The sequence below is a fragment of the Rhinatrema bivittatum genome, chromosome 9 (genome assembly GCF_901001135.1).
Source record: "Rhinatrema bivittatum chromosome 9, aRhiBiv1.1, whole genome shotgun sequence".
NCBI lineage: Eukaryota > Metazoa > Chordata > Amphibia > Gymnophiona > Rhinatrematidae > Rhinatrema > Rhinatrema bivittatum.
The window spans coordinates 186,737,604-186,762,997 of record NC_042623.1 but is presented as its reverse complement, the minus strand read 5'-3'; the positions used below and the strand labels follow the sequence as shown (position 1 = coordinate 186,762,997).

The following is a 25,394-nucleotide window of genomic DNA, read 5'->3' as shown; positions in this document are numbered from 1 at the left end:
CTGCATGAGCTGGACGAAAGCCCCCCCCGCCAAAAATCCCTCGCTCAGCGCTGTTGACCACTGGACCGGCCGCAGAGCCCCAGGGACCAGTTGGATATTAGAGAAATATTCATCAGCAAAAACAAACTATTGAAGTGGTTGTAAGACCGCCACTTTGTTTTCACTCTATTGACAGTGGCAGGCTGGAAAAACTATGACGCATAAAATCTACCTGCTGCTCTAATATGCAACTGTAGCATACGAGATATTCATGCTTCTCTGTAATAATGTGTTCGTGATGGTGCCAATTTAAGTGGCTCTTAAGCCCCTGAGGCAGCTCGTTGAGCGAAACTCGGCCAGAGCTGGGCAAGATTCAATAAAGTCCTATTTTACCAATCCATTTCCTTGTGTTCATTGCTATCAGCCATCTTGGATCGGCTTCCGGTTTGTTTCCTGTATCTGGTTCCATGCCTAGTATATATACAGGTGATGTCATTAAAAAGAAATACTCTGCCTCCAACTGCTGGAGGAGGAGACTAAATCCATATGTTCTTGACTGGTGTAGCAGAAGTAAAGGAAAGGAAATTATCAGGTTAGTCTTAATTTCTCCTTGCTGATTGCTGTGAGTTGAGCTATATCTGCTTGGGCCCAGAGCATGACCATTACGGTTGTTATGCCTGTGGACGCATGTCCCCACATTCACAAAAGTCCAGGGTGCCCTGCATTGAGGTGCTACATAACTCTCGGGAGTCGCAGCAGGTCCTTCTCCCACAGTGCAGCATTGTCTGCCTTGCTGGGACAAGACCTGATTGGAAGCTCCTCTAAGACGCCACCATCAATGAAGGTCACAACCATGGGGGTCCAGGTCGGCAAGCCTCTCTGAGTCAAAGTATCACCAGTCACTGGAGCCCGCATCAAAAAAGCATTGGTGTCATCAGCGTAACCTGTGCCAGCATATGTGGCACAATCTGCAGCAAGAGATTTGACGCAGGATCCATCAGCACATGCAGCACTGAAGCACTCAGCACATCACCATGCATAATGCATCAATAGATGTGAAGCACACTGCATTGAAGGGCTCGATGCGAGGTGCAAGGAAGGGTTCGGAATATGCATCAAGGCATTTGACGATACCTGGCTCTTTGACGCAGACTGCATTGGTGCACTGAGGAGAAAGCACTGTGCCTCACTGATGCATTCTGAAGCATAAGCACTCCGCCTTTTCAATGAGCCTGGATTCCTGGGTCCCTAGAGAGGAGTATGGCACGGCAGTGATGCAATTGGGTCTTCCAGATGCAGCATCGATACATTACTCCAGAGTCCTCGACATGAGCAGAATACCATCCATTGAAACAAGACTTCAGAGTCCTGGAAGCATTCTACTCCTTGACGCTCCCAATTCTAGCAGTTCTATCAGTACAGCTTAACACAGCCCATCCTAGGCCAGCACTGGAAGGGGTAAGGTTATGCCCGTTCTCCTCCAATCACTAGAGTGCTTTCCCCACCTCGGTTAATGGCAGAGAGGTTCTAACTTGAGATACCAGGACCCAAACCATCTGGGAATACTGGTTGCCAAGCATACTTTATCTAATTGATTGATTGGCTGAGTGCATTTATCACTGCTTATACCTTACAGACTCAATTAATGCTCATCAAGTGAAAACAATGGCTTCTTTCATCGCTTACCTGCCTGAAGTGTGCCCATTGAGGATATCTGCAAAGCTGCAACTTGGTCTTCAGTTTATATCTTTATGCCTATTACTGTCTTGAATAATAGCTGAGAGACCAACGGTAAATTTGGACAAGCAGTTTTGCATACTCTGTTCTCACTGTAGTCCACTCTTTGTGGTAGAGTCTGGGTTATTTTACTGAATAAACAGTCTGCTGCAGCCCTCAGCTAGGGTCTCCCCATATGTAATGGCTAATTCATTTTGCTTATTGACAGAAAGAGCAAGTTTGCTTACTGTGAATATAAGAAGTTGCCATACTGGGTCAGACCAAGAGTCCATCAAGCCCAGCATCCTGTTTCCAACAGTGGCCAATCCACGTCAAAAGTGCCTGGCAAGTACCCAAACATTAAATAGATCCCATGCTGCTAATGCCAGTAATAAGCAGTGGCTATTCCATAAATCAACTTGATTAATAGCAGTTTATTGATATCTTCCAAAGACAACGACAAACCTTTTCCGTAGGAAAAAAATCAGCAGAACCAGGGGTCACGATTTGAAGCTCCAGGGAGGAAGATTCAGAACCAATGTCAGGAAGTATTTCTTCACGGAGAGGGTGGTAGATGCCTGGAATGCCCTTCCGGAGGATGTGGTGAAGACCAGAACTGTGAAGGACTTCAAAGGGGCGTGGGATAAACACTCTGGATCCATAAAGTCAAGAGGCCGCCAATGAAGAGTGGGTGACTCGGCCAGAATGATGGCTACTGCCTGGAGACAATACCCTTATTAAATAAACATACACATGCTTACTGTGACTCCAACATCGCTCTAAGCTTCAACAGCAAGAGGAAATGTGGAAAAAAGGATTCACACTCACAAAGAGGGGAGTAGCTGGCTTGTTACGGCGGTTACTACCCCAAATCAAATAAGCCTGATACTTCACTTTCAATGCATATACAGCATAGTTCTCTGCTTCAACAGCAGGGGAGAAGAAAAACTGATACTTCACACATCCAGCAGAGCTCTCTGCTTCAACGGCAGGGGAGAAGAAAAGAGGGTTCGCACTCACAAAGCGGGGAGTAGCTGGCTTGTTACGGCGGGTACTACCCCAAACCAAATGTGCCTGATACTTCACTTTCGATGCATATCCAGCATGGCTCTCTGCTTCAACAGCATGGGAGAAGACTGATACTTCACGCATATCCAGCATAGCTCTCTGCTTCAACGGCAGGGGAGAAAAAAAGAAAACTGATACTTCACGGATATCCAGCATAGCTCCTTGCTTCAACAGCAGGGGAGAAGAAAAACAACCAATAAGGGCTGTATAACATAGTCTGGGTAAAACAAATAAGCATAGGTGTAGCTTGCTTATTGCGGCGGCTACTACCCCTAACTAATCAAGCTAGATATTTCACTTGGATGCAGCTCCATCACTGCTCTCTACATTAAAGGTGGGGGTGGAAGGGAAATAGAACCAAGAGCTAAGAGAAACAGATAAGTATGAGAGAAAAAATGTGTGAAGCTTGTTGGGCAGACTGGATGGGCCATTTGGTCTTCTTCTGCCGTCATTTCTATGTTTCTATGTTTCTCCAGGAACTTGTCCAAATCTTTTTTTTAAACCCAACTACACTAACTGCCTTAATCACATCCTCTGGTAATGAATTCCAGAACTTAATTGTGCATTGAATATAAAAAGGTTTCTATTTGTTTTAAATATGCTACTTGCTAACTTCATGGAGTGCCCCCTAATCTTTGTATTATCTAAAATTGTAAATAACCGATTCACATTTACCTGTTCTAGACATCTCATGATTTTAAACACCTCTATCATATCCCCCCTCAGCCGTCTCTTCTCCAAGCTGAACAGCCCTAACCTCTTTAGTCTTTCCTCATAGGGGAGCTGTTCCATCCCCTTTATCATTTTGATTGCCCTTCTCTGTACCTTCTCTTGTGTAACTATATCTATATCTATACTCAAGGTGTGGTCTCATCATGGAATAATATAGAGGCATTATGACATTTTCAGTTTTTTGTTAATTGAAAATTTTTATTAACACTTCACTTCCAACAGTTGTATACACTTGTAAAACAATCTGCACAATAATGGTACAACTCTACACGATAAACAAATGAGTAAGCAGCTTGATAGCCAGCTTGACATCCTTTTTTTTTTTTTTTTGTTCCCCAGTACTTACCCCAACAACTTAAGTCCCAAATTCTTCCTTTAGAGCCCTCCCTCCCAAATGATCATCAGAATGATCCCATATATCTCCCCAAAACTTCCCCGTCAACATTCTGATCAACCCGTAATTACTCAACCCCCCCCCCACCCTTCCCCCCATATCATCAAATTTCCACTTCACAAACACTTGCCATGGTTTCTTACACTTAGCAGATGGTTTCCTCTTGATAGCAGTGAGTTTGCTCATATAATACACCTTGTCTAATCTTCGGATGATTCCGTGAAGGGATGGACTTTCTCCAAAAATACGCTATTTCTCCCCTAGCTGCCAAGGCCACTTGCTAAGATAATGTCTTGTATCTATCACTCTCTTTCATTACTGGTATATTCAAAAGAAAGAACAACGGTCTCTAGGAATCGATTTTTCCTGTTATTTTGTTAATAAGTTTCATAACTTTGTCCCTCACAAGGACAATGTTTGGGCATTCCCACCACATTTGTAAGAAAATTCCCAGTAACCCACATTCTCTCCAGCATTTATCACTCAGAGTAGGGAAACAATAATGCAACCCAATAGGAGTCAAATACCAACAAAATAGTACCTTATGTTTTCCACCAGCAAAGCAGAAATAGAACTCCTTTTAGTATATAGAAAACACAGGTCCCAAGTGTTTTCCCCCAATGGCTTATTCAAATCCTTTTCCCATATAGTAATATGTGTTGGCTTACATGTAAGATCACCATTTAGTAATCCATAAATTCTAGATCTCTCTCTAGACACCAATTTTGCCTTATCACAAAAGTCTTCAAACAGGGATTTCCCCCTCCTCTAGGCCTCTAACATATCTTCTTGCGTCATAAAATGATTCACCTGAAGATAGAAATAATGATCTGCAGGCAAAAGGCCAAAAACTGTTCTTATCATCAAAAACATTAACACCTGTTTACCATACCACACTTTCTCTAACCTACTGCACCCCTTCTTCCAATTCTTTGAAGTAGTGGATATCCACTCTGGGGGAAATTGTTTGTTATAAAAGAGAGATGTTCTATGAAAATAAATCTTATCCTTCCATGTATCCCAAATTTTTAGCATTTGCGTTCTGATCGGACACACCACTGCAGGTAACATTCTCGCCTTTCTGGGAAGCCAGGCTAAGACATTGGGTAGTATACCATTTAGCATAGATTGTTCCAGTTCTATCCACCTTTTATCTCCTACCCCCCCCCCCCTGTCATTCCAATATGATTTTAATTTGAACTGCAACATAGCACCACAGTAAACAAGGTACTCCTAATCCCCGCCTATTTTTAGGTAAATAGATCACTTTAATGCTCACCCTTGGAAGTCTCCTTTTCCAAATAAAGCGAAATAGTTTGCATTGCCAAAGAGCAAAGCAAACTTCTGATATGACCACTGGAAGAATTTGAAAAAGATAGCTGAGCCTAAGTAAAATATTCATTTTTATGGCAGCTATTCTACCCAACCAGGACAAATCTCCCCTATCCCACCTCTGAAGGTCACCCTCTGTTTTCTTTCACAAATAATCATAATTCAAATTAGACAACTCCTCTAGAGTAGGACCTATTTTTACCCCTAAATATTTCACTTCTGACTTTGCTATTTTAAAAGGAAACTTATTTTTAATATTTCCCATTCACTCCTCTTGAAGAGAAACGTTCAACAGTTCTGATTTCTCCACATCTAATTTATAATCTAAGACCCCACTAAATTTTGCCAACTCCTACATCAAAAATGGTAATGATTCCTACGGATTCACAACTGTAAAGAGCACATCATCTGCGAATATGGACAGCTTGGATTCCTGAAGTCTCACCCATATCCCTTGAACCTCACCTACCCTGCAAATTCTAGCTGCTAATGGCTCCAAGTAAAGCACAAATAATAAGGGGGAAAGCGGGCATCCCTGTCTCGTGCCCCTCTCTATCTGAAATAGCTTTGAAAATCCCACATTCATCTTTATACAAGTGCTGGGGTTAGAGTAAAGTTTTCTAGTCCCATCTAGAAAAATTTCATCCCAATCCCACTTTGTCCAGCACCGCAAATAAGTACTCCTAATGGACCATATCGAATGGTTTTTCTGCAACCATTGTTAGCAAAGCCAGGGGAACATTGTTATACTGAGCCCAACACATTAAATTTGTTACCCTCCACACATTATCGGAGGCAATCCTCCTCAATATAAACCTGTTTGGTCCGGATGAATTAAGATCGATGCAACCCCTCCCAATCTTTTAGCTAAACTTTTTGCCAGAATTTTTAGATCTAAATTTATGAGCAAAATAGGTCTATATGACCAGCAGAGCGTGGCATCCTTCCCCAGCTTTACCAGCATTGTGATTCCTGCTCCGTTTGCATCGTCTGCTATGTTACCATCTGTAAGCAAAGCATTGAAAGCTGCTACCAACAAAGCAGCAACCACTGAGGGACTTGGTCAAGCTCCCTCATCTGGATCAGCAACATCAGCAGAAGGATCCGCACCAGGGGAGGTGTCTACCGGTGAAACCACATTCTCCGAGTCATCAGAGTCTCTATCTGGGCAACCTGCCACCCCAAGGACCCTCTGGATCCGCGTAGAACTCAGTCTATGCAAAACCCTCTCTCTCTTCCTGGAGCTCGGTCCAAGAGTTCCCTCGGATCGGGATTTCTGCCACCCAGCAGCTTTCCTGGCCAATTAAGCTTTATGCATGAGCAGCACAAACTCAGAAGAAAATTCAGAAGAATTGCCAGAATCCTTCCCCAGGTGGTCCTTGTCCAGAATTAGCCTCCTGCCTTCAACCAAGGTTCTGTATGGCCAGGGACAATGGTGGTGGGGAATCCCCCGCCTTCACTGTGGACCCTGTACCTGCAGTAGCTGAGGCCAAGATGGCCACTGTTCCCGTACTAACCAGAAAGATGTCCGCAGTCTCTCTAGGTGCTCCTTCTCCTGCTTTGAGCTGCTGCTGCCTCCTGGGCGTTTCCGGAGCCTGTCCCGAACAGTCTTCCCCACCAGAGAGGCATCGGGAGCAGAGGCCGATCCGCGAGAGCCTCGTACTTAAATCGCCATAGGAACGGCAGTTACTGCCACGCGCCATCCCCCAGCCTTTCGAGCCCAACTGCCTGTATTGCCGAGAGTCACCACTGGAGCACTAATGCCTGACCTGGGATCCCTGCTGATGCCAAGCTGGCTGCCACTCAAATATACCGCTCAGCCTTTTCCTTGACAAAATTAAAGTTTACTTTTTACCCTTCTTTTTTTTTTTTTTTTAAACTTTAAACAAACAAAAGGCTACTTTCCTGAGAGCTGCAACAGGATCCCACAAATCCTCCTGGGATAGCGGGAACGGACACCACCAGCTGTTCAGCAGCAGTGGCGAAAGGACGGAGCCACACAAGGGTTCCCAATACCTTGGTCGTCCACCTGAGTACCAAGATGGATGGCCTCACCAGGACCAAGCAACCTCCTGGGAGGAATAATCTTCTTTCCTCCCCTGCCCCCTTCCCCCCCCCCCCCCCCCCCCCCAGACTGCAGGTTTAGCACTTCTACCATCTGCTGGAGACAAAGAAATACTGAGGGACTGCAGGTGGCACACTAGGGTTATATGGCAGTGTCAGTAAAACTTTCTCTGTTTCCATGTGCTGGAAGAAATGCAAAACCCAGGAGTCTGGACTGATTTGGGTATGAACAGGAACAGTATTTTCTGTAGATAGCAGGAATCTGGCAAGTAAACTATGTAGCTAGACTTAGCTATGGTACTGACTGAGGAGGCTCATGAGGCAACACCTGTGCAGGAATTCCTGCACATGCTCAGTAGAGCTCAAAGCTCTACTTTCTTGGAGAAACAAGTCCATTCATTGCTACCCGAATGTCCTTCACATGTAATGGGTAATTAATTCTGCTATCTATGGAAAACTTAATTTAGGGTAACCAAATTTGCTTTCTGAAGCTAGGGGCATTGTGAGCCTTTAAATAAAAATTCAGAATTATAAAACAAAAAAAAAGAAACTAAACAAGTGCATCGCAGTACATTTTTACTTAAGAAATAAATTTAGGAAGCCTCAATGGGCCTTCAGCTCATCTGCTGTCAGATTCTGCTTCTCTGTTTTATTCTGTTAATTTGATGTACGTTCTTCACAGTCTGACCAATGTACGAGGTACTGACCCGGCGTCACCTGAGAGGTACTTCAGATGGGGATTCTTGCCATGGGAATGAAAGAGGGTTGGGTGGCTACAAATTTACCTGCCCAAGCAGCACCAAACCTGTTCTTCTTCTGTAATTTTCCTGAAAGAATGTTCCGTTGGCAAGAGATCCCCATACAGTTATCCTGGAAAGCATACCTGCCTGGAGTTTCGCAAGCACTGCGGAACATGAGCCATAGTTTGGGAAGCTTCTGTTTGTATGGGGGGAGTCCTGATTTTTTCACACACTTTACCACCCTTTTATTTCCAAAAGATTGTAAAAAGAAAACCATAAAGAAAGGCAATGATTTAGAGGCATGACACGTTATGACCAAAAACTGTAATGTTTTAAATCCAAATGTGGTTTCTACATTTTCTGATAGAGGAGGGCACCTGTAAACATTTAAAAGGAAGGAATATATTTCTGTTTTAAAGAGCTTCTCTGCTGCAGCACGTTTAAGGCCTAGGCCCTGACTCTTCTTTCTCCCTCAGGACTTGTATTATCCATGACCCTAGAGGAGCACTGCAGCCAGGGTTTTCCTTTGTTTGTTTATTTATTTATTTTTAACAAAGTACATAATGAACATCTGCTGCATACTGGAGAAATTACTTACCTGATAATTTCGTTTTCCTTAGTGTAGACAGATGGACTCAGGACCAATGGGTTATGCTCCCCTTCCAGCAGATGGAGACGGAGTAAGCTGACATCACAGTATATAATACTCCTGCAGTGACTCCAGCCTGCCAGTATTCTCTCTTCAAAAGCAACTGTGGACAGACTAGCAAAAAACTTGATTAAAAACAGGTGACCAAAATTGTACTCAACCAACCATAAACACTGAACTCATGTAAGATTCTAGGTACCCTAAGCCAGGGACTGGATGATCATTTACCAGTAATCCCTTGGGACCCAGAGCCCCACAGGAGGACTATTGACCCATTCATTTGGCAACCGAGGGCGGGAAGCTGAATCCATCTGTCTACACTGAGGAAAACGGAATTATCAGGTAAGTAATTTCTCCATTTCCTAGCTTGTAGACAGATGGACTCAGGACCTGTGGGATGTACCAAAGCTATTCCCCAACAGGGTGGGAGGCTGCCCGCAGTCCAGTCAACACCGCACATGCAAAGGCTGCACCCTCCCAGGTCTGCACATCCAGACGATAAAAACCTGGAAAAAGTGTGTAAGGACCACATCGCAGCTCGGCAGATATCGACAGGAGACAACAAACTAACCTCCACCCATGACACTGCCTGAGCCCTAGTGGAATGAGCCCTAACCTGAGTAGGCTACGGCTTTCCAGCATCCCACATACACAGCTGTGACTACTTTCTCAATCCATCGAGGTTTGGTAGCCTGCGAAGCCGGAGCACCCTGCTTACTCCTGCCTTGGAGAACAAACAGGTGATCTGTCTTTTGAAAAGTTTCAGAAACCTCCAGATACCGCACAAGTCACTTGACACCCAAGAAGCGCAAGAGGCGATACTCCTCTGCATCCCTGAACTTATCCAGGGATGGCTAGGAGACGGACTGATTCAAATGAAAATGTGAGACTACCTTGGGCAAGAAGGATGGAACAGTATGCAGCTGTAATGCTCCCGGTGTCACCTGAAGGAACGGCTCTCGGCAAGACAAGGCCTGCAGCTCAAAAGTTTGACACATTGAACATATATATTCAATAATAAACCACATTGTCAAGTGCCAATAGTATTTCACCTATGATAACAACCCTCGTTCGGGAGCAAAAATGCTTACACTGTATCGTGTTTCATTCTAGTCACTTGAGTAAGTATGGGATTTGTAACCCATTATATAGAAACATAGAAATGATTGCAGAAGAAGACCAAATAGCCCATCCGGTCTGCCCAACAAGCTCCCACACTTATTTTCTCATAATTATCTGTTACTTTGACCGCTAAGGTTAGGGCCCTTATTGGTAACTTTTTTGGTTCTAATTTCCTTCCACCCCCTGCCATTGATGTAGAGAGCAGTGCTGGAGCTGCATAAAAGTTAAGTATCAGGCCTAATTGGTAAGGGGTAGTAACTGCCGCAATAAGCAAGCTACTCCCACGCTTATTTGTTTACCCCGACTATGCAATTCAGTCCTTGTTGGTAGTTGTCTGAATGTACATCCTTTTATCTTCATTCCTCAAAGTGAATTGCTCACCATAAATAACTTATAATCATCGGGTTTGTCAAGTTAGAATTTTTTTTAATAAAATGAACCTTGGCGGTTCGGTTTTTCATTCAGTTTTTTCAATTTTTACAATTTCTATCTGCTCAATGTATTCACTGCGAAGTGTATCCACAGAAAAAAAGAATGAGAAAACACTTATCATGATGTTGAATTGCAGTGGCACTTAGCTTCTGTGCCCTGTCTGGAACGCCCGACTGTGTACAGCAGCTTTAACTTAGAACTGCTTGATCAACAACGCCCGACACGGCACGTGTTTTGTCGAAGGAACTTCATCAGGGGCTCAAGCTTCAACATTTAGTGTTTCTCTGCGGATGGAACTCCTCTCAGCGTCTTGGCGTATTCAAAAATGGAGCCATTTTCTCATTCTTTTTTTCTGTGGATACACTTCGCAGTGAATACATTGAGCGGATAGAAACAGATGAGAAAGAAATTGAATGAAAAACTGAACCGCCAAGGTTCATTTTATTTATTTATAACTTTTTTTTATACCGAAGTTCAGGTAACAGAATTACTTATCACTCCGGTTTACATTATAACAAGTAGAAAACAATGACAACATATGTCTTACAATGAACAAGGGAGTGAACAACTTGGATAATATAACATAACATAACTAGGAACAGTAGCAGTATGCACTATTAGAGCGAGACTAGCACATGGGGAGGGAGGTTTGCTAATGGGGGGGGGGAGGGGGAAGGAAGGTTGTTCGTGGAGGGGGGGGGAGGAGGGAGAAATTTCTTATTGATGAGTAAAAACATGAGCATAGGTTCTGGACGTCAACAGTATGTTGACGTCCAGAACCTATGTTGACGTCAACATTTTATTTAAAAAAAATTCTAACTTGACAAACCCGATGATTATAAGTTATTTATGGTGAGCAATTCACTTTATAATGGGTTAAAAAATGGAGCCATTTTTTAATACGCCTGACTGCACCGCCATTATCAGAGAGCATAAGGTTTCCATGTGAAAATGAGTCACCTTCAAATGACAGTTGACCCTCTTGAGATCTAGGATGGGATGAAAAGAATCCTCCTTTTTGGGCACAACAAAATAAATGGAATATCGTCCCATACTTTCTTGAGATGTGAGCACCGAAACCTGCTTTTTCTGCAGGGAGTGGCAAGGGGACACCATGAACACGTCCCGAGGAATACTCCGAAATTCTAGTGCATACCCTTCTTGTATCACCTCCAGGACCCACTGGTCCGATGTGATAAGAGAGAGAGACATCCCCCCTATTTCCTGTTCCGGAAGGTGGATCGGCAAACCTTCATTGGAAGGCTCACGAAGGTCCGTCACCCGAGCCTGCTCTTCTCTTGGGCTGTCAGGCACAAAAGGACTGAGACCTACCAAAAGGCCCAGTCCACTGAAAGGTCATCCCTCTATAGGGACGAAAACACCTGGAACCCCGGAGATGACCCCTCATATCAAAGGGGCGCTGTAACTGCTTCTTATCTTCTGGAAACCAAGGAACCGGAGACTCACCCCACTTACTTGCCCCACTCCCAAACAAGAGCGAGCCTTTAAAGGGCATCCTGATAAAACTGGCTTAATCATAGGACTGGAAAAAGGGGGAGCCTCTGGCTCAGGATCTGACTGGATAGAAAGGGGGGAAGTGGAGGACTGAGCCTGAAGAAAGGCTTGTAAGCCTTGAAAAAATTCCACCCAAGAAAAAGCAGCCCGGTCCAAACCAAACCAGAAGGATCTGAAGCTGGTCCCACAGAACTGCCCTAGCTACCGCAGGAGCCAGTCAAGGGAGAACCAAGATCTGGTGTCTCCCCAATCAAAGCTGTGACCGACCCATCATCAAAATGGGAAGAGCTCAGCTTAGCAAAATCCGAGGAAGACATCTCTATCTGAGCAGCACTGACACAGCCTAGAAGCCAGGTCAGGCTGAGAAGCCCCAATATGACAGGCAACACAAATAGGAAGACGCTTAGGCTTCTTGCTTACCGGCGCCATCGCGGCAGTATACGTGCATCGGAACAGCTCGCGCTCAAACTTGAAATGTGCCCAAAAATTAAGCGCCTAGAAGACGGCGCGCGCACGTCTGCCAAGTTAAGCGCGTAAAAAGCAAGCTTAAAAACAGAGCGCACAATATGTGTGTAGAGCTTATGCACTGCGCACACCGGCCTATAGAGGGCAGCAGCACATACACAAGAGCACACAAAAACGGCTGCCATGGCCTACCACGTGGCATGCAAGAACAAAGCCTACGTGTGGAGCCTAGCCCACTGGGGACTGCTCAACCCACCCAACTGCCCAGTTCCCCAGCCCCAACGGGAATGGGAACGAATGTCAGTTCGACACACCGAGAACGGAGACCAGAGGAAGTCCTGAAATCCCTCTAACTGTGGGGGGGAAGGTCATCTGCCGTCACTGCCATGCTCGGCCTCCTGCACCCGCTGCCTTTCAGCTGAACTAGCAGATAAGTCCGGGCCAGGAAACCCAGCTATCGGCCCAAGGCACACCTCTGAGGGCCCATGGAAATCACCTCAGGAATTCTCAACTGGGGAGGGACCTTTTAGGTATCATTTCAGGAGGGCAGGGCTTTCCTTTTCTGAATTCTAGAATTTCACATTTCTCCTTCCAAAAAGCTTGAAGAAATCCACAGAGGCAGATGCATATCCACTATCTGCTGGCGACAGAGAATATGGGCAGGTTGGGATCACTGTAGAGCTATATATACTGTTATATCAGCTTGCTATGTCTCCATATGCTGTCTGCTCACTAGGAAATTACCGTTTAAAGAAAGCACTAGGCACCAGTGTGCAAAGTTAAAACACTGCTCATTCAGCGGCCCTGTATAGAACCAGCTTATTCACAATATCACTGGCCTACACATTCTCTCTTCATGTCTGTTGAATTAAATCAGAAAATCTATCGTAACATTTAGAAAGTGGGAAAGAATTGAATTTTTTTACACCATACTCATGCTAACAGTCTAAGAAAAAGACTTTTCTCCCTTAAGCACTGCCTACTGGTTGAAGTTGGTAACAGTGTGAGTGGATTTCAGCTGATACTCATCTTTTCTCTTCTTTTCAGGACAGTCTGTTCTGTGTGGTAGCTGCATTTGGTTGCTTCTATTATTAACACGCTGGGAAGTTACAGAAGAGCTCTGGCATCATTTTACACATTCTACAGGAATATGCTAGTATGCTCATGTGCTCTCTTAATTGAGACACTTCAGCTTTGGCTGATACCACAGTGCCCCACTGTGAAATGCCCCTCCCCTGATGGGGGTGTAGTACAGTCCGTTTACAACTGACTCTCGTCAGAAGTTTGTTTTTCTGTAGTTGGGCCCTTTAACACCCTGCGCTCCTGCAGAAGTTGTCTGATGCACTCAGCGGCCAGATCAAGGGCAACTGAAGGCCACATCTGGAAGACCCCAAGCTGGAAGAATTTAGTTTTACTAAAGTTGTTTAGCCTGTTTTAGGGGTGGTTATGCTACGTCCCCCCATGGAAGAGGAGAGGACATTACAACTCACCTGACTCCGCAGCCATCATGTGGATGTGCCTCTGAATGATATACTTAAAGTAGCACAAGCTATTCTCACCAGATCTCCAGTAGCTACAACGAAGTGCTGCAATAACAACTTCAAATTTATGTACATAAAATGGACACATGCTATATCTATATAATCTTCCATTTCATTGATAATTTGTATTCTAATAAATATCTTATATAGTGACTTATAGTTGTTGCTAAAAATGTAAACATTTGTGCATTGTTTATGCTGCATCTTTTGATTATTCTGTTTGACATGAAATAAAAGCAAACTTCCTCACAAACTGACAACAGAATGAATCCAATGCAAAACAACTTGTATGGAGAATATAGTTCTTGTAAAAAAAAAAAAAAAGTTCTCGTGGGAACAACTCACCTCATGTCAGGCAGGCTCTGCTCAGGCCTGCCCCTCTACCTGAAGTTACTCAGCTACAGCTGAATAATAAAATATGAAAATTGCCTTCCATCAGATGTAAATAATTAGGAACGATGAATGTAAAAATCAGGCTGTTCTACCCATGGAACTGTTCTGTTTTATTATTACCCAAACTCTATAGCAACAGCATGTTTTGAAGGTGTTCTGAGACTGGGGTAGGGCAGGGAAGGTAACTATGTGCATTATTTTGCGTCAAAAAAAAAAAAAAAAGTAGGAGCAAGTTTTACTTTTGAGGGGAGCAATATTCAAAGCACAACCACCCCTGTGGTTTTACTTTATTGCAGTACTAAAGTCCTGGTCCTGGAACTGACACACTAGCAGATAAAAAGAAAGCGTTCAATAAAATGTTTCAGCAGTATGACTACCTGCACTCCAAAGTATTAGATTACAGTAATTGCTAGCTGAGGCCTGTAGACACTACACAGCAGTATCTTTATTCATGAAATTTAAATTACATGGTCCCGTTTACACTACGCAAACCAACCAGAAAGGCTGCCTGGTTTCAACAACAAAAAAAATACTTGCAAACTTCTACACATGCTGAATGACTTTGTCAAAGAGGCATGGCTTAGGGAATTTTCCGAAAGCTGAGGGGTATGGGGTGGATTTGCAGAATGTGACATTGGCCCCATACTGTTTCCAAACAGGGCAAAGTGCGGCGAGAGCTTTGGGGGAGGATCGGAGGTCGCTGATGACCAGTGGCAGCAGAGCAACTGGACGCCCTTAGGTATGCTGCAATGTCCAGGATGGCCCTTAAAGCAGCTGCTTGGGCAGGAGGATCTCCATCCTCATAATCTCGTTTATAGTTTGCGATTAGACGGATTAAAGTAAAGCCTTGTTAACAGTAGCTCTGCTAGCTACTAAGCATTTCTAGATCACTACAAGACATACGCGGGAGCGCTGTTTCACCCTGTGCTATGCTCGGTTGGCGGCACTGGTGTTAAGAACATAAGAAAATGCCATACTGGGTCAGACCAAGGGTCCATCAAGCCCAGCATCCTGTCTCCAACAGTGGCCAATCCAGGCCATAAGAACCTGGCAAGTACCCAAACACTAAGTCTATTCCATGTTACCATTGCTAGTAATAGCGGTGGTTATTCTCTAAGTGAACTTAATAGCAGGTAATGGACTTCTCCTCCAAGAACTTATCCAATCCTTTTAAGTCGCCTGTGTGCATTTGCCCTACTTCCCATTGCTTCTGAAACGATGGGATTTCACATTAGTTGCTCTAACCTGGCCCCAGCGGGCATCGGTTGAAGGGACTCAGTTCCTTGCCCTCATTTTGGGTGCAGCAGGTACCCTGGCTGAGGGCAGCGAGCTGAGCTCCTTTTGCCCTCTGCTCTCATCGGCCGCCCTCGATCACATGGCGGCGTGGGGGAGGGGCAGCCGCTCCTCAGCGGAACCTTTCCCCGCCTGCCGCCGGCGCGCGCTGACGTCATTTCCGGTGGGGGGTCAGTCAGCTGTGCGGCCTGTGGTGGGGACGGAGGGACCGCCGTCCCGGACCTCCTCCTCCTCCTTCCCCGACGGAGGTTCCGGCTCTGGCAGGTCAGTGTCCGGAGGGGCTTCGCGGTTCTCAGAGCCGCCCCTGGAGCGTGCTGCGACTCCTCGCTGGGTCAGTCCCTTCGTGCGGGTGGTGTAGGCTAGCGCCGATTGCTCCGGTCCGGTAAAGGTGCGGGCGAAGGCAACGGGGAAAGGACAGGACCCCACCCTCCCCCGGCTGCGGCCTCCAGGTCAGGGCTTGGTCGGAGATCCTGAGCTGGGTGTTGCTATCACCACCAAATAGTGAAGTTTTTCGGGGCGTGCGGGGGTAGATAGCTCCATGGGAGCCACTCGGAGCGAGTTACAGTTTAGCAGCCCTCCTGTTCCGAACTGCCATGCTCGGTCATTCCAAAAGGCCCGTGGAGTCTGCACCCTGGGTCTGCCAGTGACTGCTTAGGAAGATCACAGAGTAGGTTTAGTTCCTGTTGCCCACTCTCAGGCACTGGGGGCGTGAGCATACTCTCTCTGTGTCCAGGGAGGGCTGACTTGTATTGAGTTGAGCACCTCCGATCGTTCTGAAACGTTGGCATCAATGCTCCCAGGAATCAGCTCCCGAGTCTTACCTGGCTAATAATGAATGGTTTATGGACTTTTTCTCCTAGGGGCTTGACCAATCCCCTTTTAAATCTTTCTATGCTAGATGCTTTCCTCCAGCCACAAATTCCACTGCTTCCATAGTACATGACAGCAGATAAAGACCAGCCTGACCCATCCACTCTACCCAGCAAGGTGTTGAGGGTTGTAATTGCTTCTCCATGCAGGCTACCCTGTGCTGTTTAGGGTTTATTTTATTTCTTTATTTAAAAATAATTTCTATCCCACACAATCTGATGTACTTGGCAGGTAACAAATATACATATGTAATAAAACCGCCCTATACAAATCGTGGGTTCAGTGAAAAAATACTTTCTCCAGTGATCCCTACTCCTTATATTAACTGACAGATGATGTCATAAAGTGCGCCCCCACCCAGGTCACAGTTGGGCGCTCGTTTCAGGGGCACAATAATAGCAACTGATGCAGGAAGGTGATTAGCGTGTCTGAACCGCGTGCTCTTAACAAAAACATACCGGATAGCACCCATCACATTTAAATTTCATGTAACTATTGCCAGCTGATGCAGGAAAGCGCGCATATAGGCTGGGTGCCCAACACATTTCTTAATGTGGGCAGTTTAACTCTAGCTCTGAAGTGGAGTAAAGTTAACTCGCAATCAAGGGCTCATGAGAAATAAACAAATATGGTCTTCTGTGTTGCAATAAATGTGACCTCCTCCTTAGTATTTACTGCTTCCAGTGGTGAAAAATGTATAAGAACATGCCATACTGGGTCAGACCAAGGGTCCATCAAGCCCAGCATCCTGTTTCCAACAGTGGCCAATCCAGGCCATAAGAACCTGGCAAGTACCCAAAAACTAAGTCTATCCCATGTTACTGCTGCTAGTAATAATAGTGGCCATTATCTAAGTCAATTTAATTAATAGCAGGTAATGGACTTCTCCTCCAAGAACTTATCCAATCCTTTTTTAAACCCAGCTATACTAACTGCACTAACCACATCCTCCGGCACCACATTCCAGCGTTTAATTGTGCGTTGAGTGAAAAAGAACTTTCTCCGATTAGTTTTAAATGTGCCACATGCTAACTTCATGGAGTGTCCCCTAGTCTTTCTGTTATCCGAAAGTGTAAATAACTGATTCATATTTACCCGTTCTAGACCTCTCATGATTTTAAACACCTCTATCATATCTCCCCTCAGCCGTCTGATCAAAAAGAAGTGCATTTTTGTTATGAACACCCAATTTGGATGCCTTTAGCAATGGGCAGCTGATATAATAAACTTCATCAGAAACTTGGCAAAATAACCAAAAAGAAGCACTCTCAAAACAGACACTCCTATTGAGCGCCTACTGCAACCAGTGCCCGATGCATTAAACTCCTTTGAGTGCCAGAACGGCACAATTCTCTCTCCGTGCACCCTCTTTTGCTCTGTGCCAGTACTCTCATTTAAATACTGCATCAGGCACAGGGGATTCGTCCTGCCTCTTATTGCATCGGTCTGTCTGAGAAAATAACCATTCCACCCCATCTTCTCTCAGTTGCTTCTCCAAGTTGAGGAGCCTTGACCTGCTTGGCCTTTCTTGGAGTCATTCCATTTGTTTTATCTTTTTCTGTTAACTTTTCTTGTTCTGTTTTATCTTTTTGGGATGGGGTGACCAGAACAGACCGTAATACTCAAGATGCAGTTGTATCATAGATGTATATAGAGGCATTATGATCTTTTCAGTTTTGTTCTCTATTCCTTTCCTAATCATTCCTAACATTGTTTGCTCTTTTGACAGCCACTGCATGCTGAGCTGAGCATTTCAAAATGTTGGCCAAAGTGCCAGCAAAATCCTTTTCCTGGGTGATGACTCCTAATACAGAACCCAGCACCGTGTGCCTATATTTGGGATTATTATTCCCTATGTGCATCACTTTCCACCTGCCTGCTTTACATTTCATCTGCCATTTAGATGCCCAGTTATCTAGTGTAGAAAAGTCCTTCTGCAGTTCATCACGATCTGCTTGTCTCTTAACTACTTTACACATTTTTTTAGTCTGCAAATTTGATCACTTTGCTGACTGCTCCCTTTTCCAGATCATTAAATTGTACAGATCCCTGAGGCACAAATTCCACTGCTTCCATTGGGGAAACTAACCATTTAGTTATGCTCTTTGTTTCCTATCTTTTAAAAAGTTATCCATTCACCATAAGACCTTGCCTTCTATCTCATGGCTTTCTAGCTTCACGAGGAGTCTCTCATGAGGGACTTTGTCAAATGCCTTCTCTTTTAGTAATTTTGTTCTTAGCAAAAATGGCCTCCATTTTATCCGATACAGATGTCAGGTGTGTAATTACATGGGGCACCCTCAGATCCATTTTTGAAAACTGGTTTTACATTGGCTTCCCTCTGGTCCTCAGGTACAGAGTCATATTGGCATGATATCAACAGTTTATAGGCAAGTAACTTTCATTATCACAGAAAAGACCCCCTGAAGAAGCCAGTGCTCACATGGCATCAGGGCTTTAGTTTTTGGATACAAATCAAGACTTCATGGAGCTTTGAGCCTGCATAAAAATCTCGCCCACTGGGAAGTCTGCACCGGGACAATTAAGTCTGTAATAGAAAACAAAGTTTAATTTGCTGGCACGTTGGGTTTTCATACCCAAGGGAATTTACACTTTGATATAGAAGAGTGACATTTCATTCATAAGAACTTTTTATGTGCTTCCATCATAGAGGTGTTTAATCCGTGTTATTTTAATCACAACAGTGGATGGAGGGTGGCTTTTGCCACTAATGATTAAATATTTTAAGCTAACCCTTATGGTAGCTTTATGGTCATATGAAGTAGCTTTTTTTCCCACGTTTCTAAAGATTTAAGAAATATTCATGTTGATACAATTTAAAATGTTTTTGCTATATTTGAGTAACAAGCCATCAAACTAGAATAGCAATGTTTTGCTCTGTAAAATATTTAGGTGAGGTTACTATGCGTGTGTAAAGTTTTCTAGGGGTGTTTTGATATTTTTTGGGGGTTATTTACACAGGACCTTGTTTTTTGCCAGTTTATTTATACCGGTGAGTATATCCGTAACAAAGACTGGCGGAAAGAACTCATTCGGGTTTTCGGCTCTAGCCTTATCCCTCCCTCCGTGCTCCTTTTACCCTCGGCTGGCTCCTTCACAGGTTGCCTGGTTTTAACGTACTTGAAAAAAGCTTTTATTAGTTTTTTGCTCCATGGCAAGTCTCTCAAATTCTCTCTTGGCCTGTTTTTTTTCAATTCGTGTTTTACATCTAACTTGCCGGTGCTTATTCATCTTCCTACTTTCTTCTTTAGGTCCTGCTTTCCGTTTTTGTTTTTAAGCTGCCTTTTTGACTTTAATAGCCTTGGCCACAGCAACATTTAACCATTATGTGAGTTTTGTGCTTCTTTCAATCTTTTTTAATTTGATGAATGCATTTCATCTTGGCCTCCAAGGTGGTACCCACACCTCACACCGACTTTTATCCTTGTAACTACTCCTTTGAGTTTACTTCTAACTAGTCTCCTAATGTTTTCATAGACGCCCTTTTTAAAGTCATGTAACAGCAGTGGTTCTATTTATTATTTTCCCTTCAGTGATTATCTGAAATTTGACTGCATTATGGTCACTGTTTCTGTGCAGCTCCGCCACCATTTTTTGCACTAGATCCAGCATTTCACTGAGAGCTAGATGTAAAGTATCCTACCCTCTTTTGGTTCTAGGACCAATTGCTCTATGTGAAGCAATCAAATAAAGAAATGAACTTCCCTGACTAGACATTCACCCAAACGATATTGGAGTAATTGAAAGCTAAATTGAAATACGTGGTGTTTTAAAGAATTGAAAAACCTTTTACGCTGTGCTTATCAAAATTTACTTTAGGAATTTAAGGACCATCATACCACCCAGTGCTCACAAGTCAAACTTGCATTTCATGCACTTCATTTGGGTCACTTTTAATTGAAAGCTCCCATTACGGTTGTGTTTCCACCTTTATTACTTGCTCTAATCGCCAGTAGCATTTCACAGTCTGTTTCCCCATCTTGGATGGGGTGGGATGGTAGTAAACCCCCCACTGTTGTACTTTTCCACATCACACATGCAATTTATAGCCAGAGAGATTCCAGGGAGCAATTTGTTTTGTGCAGAATCTGTACGCTGCTTGACTCTATGGAATCCTTAATATACAGGGACACACACCACCTATCTTCTCTGTCATTTCAATATATTTTGTACCCTGGTATGACTGTGTCCATTCTTTTTTTTTTAATCAGGTCTCTGAGATGCTTATTCTGTTAATATTGTCATCTAGTTTCATATACTCTGACTCTTTCTTATTGTATAGACTTCTGGCATCTGCATGCAGACACCTTTTCTGTCTTTTTCGTAACCTGCTTACTGTTGGTTTAGGTCATTTAGAATCTGCTTTTTCCATATCCCAATGGTCAGGGTGCTCTGAATTCCCTTTTTTAATGCCATCCTTTGTGGATTCCCTACTCCAAACCATGTGCTCATGAGAGACTGTTTAAAAGCTACTCTCTATACACAAAAGCATCCTCCCAGATTATTAAAACTCGGTAACTCGAGTACAAACCTAGGTTTCATATTCTTCTCTGTCACTTATGTTGAAATACAGATACAATACCCATCCCTCTCCAGTTTCCTCTGCCTGCCAGCCTCTGTTTTCATAGCTTCATTTTCAGAGCTTACAAAAACTATCAGTCCTAATCCTTAGAGCCAGGAAATGCTTGCTCATATAACCAAGGTTTTTACTTTCTTGCTGTATCCCATGAGACCATGTTCCACGTAACGAGAGAAGCATAACCAAATGCTGTTCACTGAGTGATTTCTAATTTAATCTGCACAAGTGACAGCTCTTGGATCAAAGCTTGCTGCAATGACCATAGAACTCATGCCGGTACATTAGGAAGCAAAAGCTCCTAAAGATATAATTGGCTCTGTCTGATGTATACATTTATGGACAAATTGCAATAACTCGAATTTAATTCTCCATGCTACAGGGAGCCCAATGCAGCTCCCTCAGAATCAGCCTCAATCGGTTCCTGGCCTCAGCACCAACCAAGATCCTGACCACTGTATTCAAAACCAGCTACAAACAACTTAATGAGCTCTGTGGCAGTCCTTGATAGAGACCTGAAAATCCAATTCGGAGCCTCTAAGCTGCCACTAGAAATCCGATCCTGCTGGACTTGGAACTTACCGTGCTTGCACAAATCCAGACAACAGTACAGAGCCGCCTCGTCCAGTTAGGTAACCCGAGAAGACAGATCTACTCGGGCCACGGCTGGACTACTGCAGTGCATTGTACATGGATCTAACAGATAAAGCCCCCCACAAACTCCAGGTAACGTAACACTCCGCTGCACGACTACAGAAGGATGCAAACTGCGCGACCACATCACACCTGTGCTACACTGCCGGTGCTATACAGAATGAAATAAAAAATTCTCGAGACTGATGTACGAGCCTGTAAGAGGAGACCTTCTCGTACATGCCTTCCATACCACTCTCACACGGAGCCTCTGCAGCAATTCATTCAACAAAAGAAATCAGAAGAGCAGATGCACGCAACGGATCCTTCACGGGAGCAGTACTTGCCCTAAGGAATGCCCTGCAGGAAGAGTGCCAGTAAATACACGACTACTCCCGTTTCAGGAAGTCAAATCAAGCCTTTAATACTAAATACATCTTGAACCCAAAGCTGCTAAGCTGACTATGGGGAACTGCCTGGCATTTCACCTTGACTTGCCTTAAATGTGCTGCTACAATACAGAGTTTTCTAGGACGCTATTTACTAGTTAAAGCGGTCAGAGCTTAGTCGGGATTTTGATCTATTTAGTTAGGCCTTCAGGTGCACCTTATTGTGTCAGACTGTGCTGTGTGATTTTGCTGCTGACCTTGTTTGTAAGCTCATATTCCCTTTGAGTGAAATCCAAATTGAAAAGGTAATAAACGCGTCTGTTAGTCCAGGCTGCCCATTACTAGAGCGTGGCTTACTGTTGCTAGCTCAGTCCTGGGCAGATACGATCATATTGGTCTGATTTTTTTTTTTAAGATAACTAAATGTTGCCGGGAACCACTGCAGAAATCTGTAGCTCTGTAGTACGTTTTTGGCACGCGGTAGAGGCCTGCAGAATTGCCCCGGCGTCTTTGGGTTCAGTTACTACAATAGTCGGAGGCGCTGTCTGTCTTCCGAGTAAGGTACAGGCGTGACGTGGCTGGATTGCACAAAGTAAAAAGGAAAAACCGATGGGGAGATTTGGGGGTCGTCTTGCCTCTGTAAATGGAGCCAAAAGGAGCAGTCGGGGGAGGTGAAATCTCCTGTTTCAGAGGCGGGTCAGCCCGGCCCTGCCCCGTCTGGCTGCCTGCCATTGAGGTCTTCGCTGGAGAACTCTGCCACTCCCTGAAGTGTTGATCCAGCAAGTTCCCTTTAAATGAAACATGAACCTTGGCTGGGTTTCCAGCTGAGAAGGTGTGTGAGCCGAGCGCTTCCTCCCCAGGAGCTTCTCTTTTGGTAAGGAATGACATCCTGTGCCTGTAAGCTGTGGAGCTCCTCTAGCACAGCTCCTGAATTCTTTGGGATGGCCTCTTCTGTCCAGATACAGTTATTCTAGAAAGTGCCAAAGGGCTTGACTGTTTTGGGTGAGAAATGGCTCCCTTGCATCTGATGATAAAGCCACACCCCACAAGAAGGGGGAAAGTGTAAGGTGAAGGTCCACTGGACTTAAGGGGAAGCCTAGCTATAGGGTATTTCCGCGGCCCTGATCATGTGCAACGGAGAACTGTGAGCACCACGTACGCAGAGCTCAAACGAGCCTTACCTTTCCAGGAACGAGAAACGCAAACACAAGCGATGGGGAAAGGGACACGCGATCATGTTGACTCTACTTCAGGGGCGTTTGGCTTTATCTCTCGTTGGAGAGGAAAGGTTTGCTAGTTGCTCTTGCCTTACTCGTTAACAAAATCTCTTTACCAAAGGGAGATGAGAGTCGTGAGCTTTCTGAAAACAGCTCCCCCCGAGTGCAGCAAAAAGCAGGCCCTGATTCGTTCAGAAGTCGAATCGGACGAAGCTGCGAGTGGAACCTGCCGGTCGGTTTGGGAATGTGAAGAGGTCGGCAAAAGAGATGTGCGCCAGGGCGGCCCCTGTGGGTTTTGCCGCCTTGGGATAGGTGCGGCCGTGCTTTCTGTCGCCTCCATCTGCGTATTTCTGTTACAGCAGATATAGTGGCAGGCTCTGCGCAGGGTGAGGATGATTTGAGCATTGGTCTTACTCCCTTGGCTGCGCCTGTCCCTGAGCCTTTGCTGCTCACAGGTCGGCTGGAGGAGGCAGCAGTGGCTTCTCTGTTCTGACCCAGCCTGGGCAGACGGCAAGTGGCAAAGTTTAGGCACCTCGCCTCTCCCTAACTGTGTATCCCGGGTCTCGGAGAGAACTTTCCTGGGCTGGAGCTTCTGTGGCCAGCGTTTTGCTTTAGGTGTGGTCGCTTTCCGCACCGTCCTGCTCTGGAGCTCGTTCGAATTTGTCACCTCGGTTTCTATAGAGTTGGCACATTTTTTGGCAGGGCTGGGCATTGCCATTTTAGGTTTCAGCAGGCTGTGCCTTAAAGTTGCTGATGTTGCACTATTCCCAGGGTTCCCTGCTGTTCATTGTAAAGCGAAACAAATCGAAAATGAATTTTAAACTATTCCTTAACATGTGAATGAGCATTGCAGAGCTGCTGTCATTGGTAGAATATGACTCTTCCTCTCTTTTTTTTTCCACCCACCTGCTGCTTTCCACTTCCAGCTCAGTAGGAACCAGGGCTGGGATCAGGTGCCAACGAGAATTCATTTGCTGCTACCTGGGGATATTTGTCCCCTGTTTTTATGTCCCCCTGGACCGGTAGCGTGCACCAGGGATCCGTACCGAACCTTGCGATCACGGGCAACAAATCCTGCCACCGGCAGGGTTCTTGGCTCCCCCCCTCCACAGCATCCCCCCCACCCCAGGGGTCGAGCCAGGCCCCCAGGTCAGCCGCGGCTAAATCTGTCCCGTGCTTTAGCGGGGATTTTGGAGGATAGTGCGACGTCACAAAGCTGGCAGCCTAGTGGTGAGGAGCTGCAGGCCGCGAGTCTGCTGCTGTTCCTTGCGATCCCGGGCAAGTCGCTCCATCCTCTGGGGACGGGGACGCACCTTACAGTAGCTGAATGTAATCCACTGTGAAGTGCCTGGAAGGCGGAATGCATTTCACATGCATCATCCCCAGCCCTGCAGGAAATGTGCAAACTTTAAAGGTAAAGCCTGAAAGGGGGGGGGGGGTGTGTGTGTGCTGGGTGCTTATTTAATTTCATCGGCTGCTAATCGAGGGGGTTAAAGCGCAGCGTGGGCTATTTTGGGATGCATTCACAGTGCTGCTGTAGGTTGCTTTAATGCCACCTGTAGCTGTTGTTACGTGTCCTTTGAGCTTTGCTCGGGAGAGCACTTTGAAGCTTGTTCGTCGGCAGCGCTTTGCCTTTGGACTCTGACCTTTGTCCCCGTAAGCGTTTGATGGAGACCTTCTCAGAAGCCGGAGCTGGGTCGGGCCGTTTCGTCATGCACTGCTCCGTCTGAAGCGTAAGAAGCCAGGCAGGCTAGTTACATCAGAGAAGCAGCTGCCTCCTCAACTTCCCATTGAGGCTCTCCGTGCACGGGCTACGTCTGCACGGCAACTTTCTCCCGGGAGGATTGCACTAGCAGTTTATGTCAGGAATTTAAAAGCGACCGTGAGTTCAGCCGGATCCCTCAACGGACTGCTGCAAAAGAATAGGCTTGATTTGTCTCTGCTCTCGCACGCTGCTCAGTGATGGACTTTGGATCCGATGGAATAAGCCGGTGCTGACCCTGCCGTGGGGTTTTAGTGTAGGTTTTTCGGTGCCAGCCTAAGCTCAGTATGTTACAGGGGTTTTAGCACAGGAAAAGCCCGTGTCGTGCTGCTAGCATGGTGACGAGCCTAAAGCACGGAGGCTGCCTGCCTTTTGCTCTGGGAAAATTTAACTCCTAGTCAGAGGGCACCCAAACCCCACTCAGATGGGAAGGCCGGGCTAGTCCCAAGCAACCTTAAAAATAATTCAGGGCCCTACCCTCCCTCCACAGG

The 25,394-nt window shown here is 45.2% G+C and overlaps 2 protein-coding genes across 5 annotated transcripts in view; both read left to right on the top strand.

Annotated features, from left to right (window-relative positions):
- The window catches only part of TCTEX1D2 (Tctex1 domain containing 2), a 36,336-nt gene extending 22,318 nt beyond the window's left edge, over positions 1 to 14,018 (top strand). The window contains exon 5 of the mRNA XM_029616682.1: positions 13,256 to 14,018. Coding sequence (XP_029472542.1) covers positions 13,256 to 13,303 — 48 coding nt within the window. The 3' untranslated portion in view covers positions 13,304 to 14,018. The remainder of the gene's footprint in view (positions 1 to 13,255) is intronic.
- A 1,533-nt stretch (positions 14,019 to 15,551) lies between these two features.
- The window catches only part of PCYT1A (phosphate cytidylyltransferase 1, choline, alpha), an 83,740-nt gene continuing 73,897 nt past the window's right edge, over positions 15,552 to 25,394 (top strand). For 3 of the 4 annotated variants that reach the window (XR_003858714.1, XR_003858713.1, XM_029616678.1), the window contains exon 1: positions 15,552 to 15,699. The gene's annotated coding sequence lies outside the window, so the exon portion shown is untranslated. The remainder of the gene's footprint in view (positions 15,700 to 25,394) is intronic. The other variant, XM_029616679.1, reaches the window with a different exon arrangement.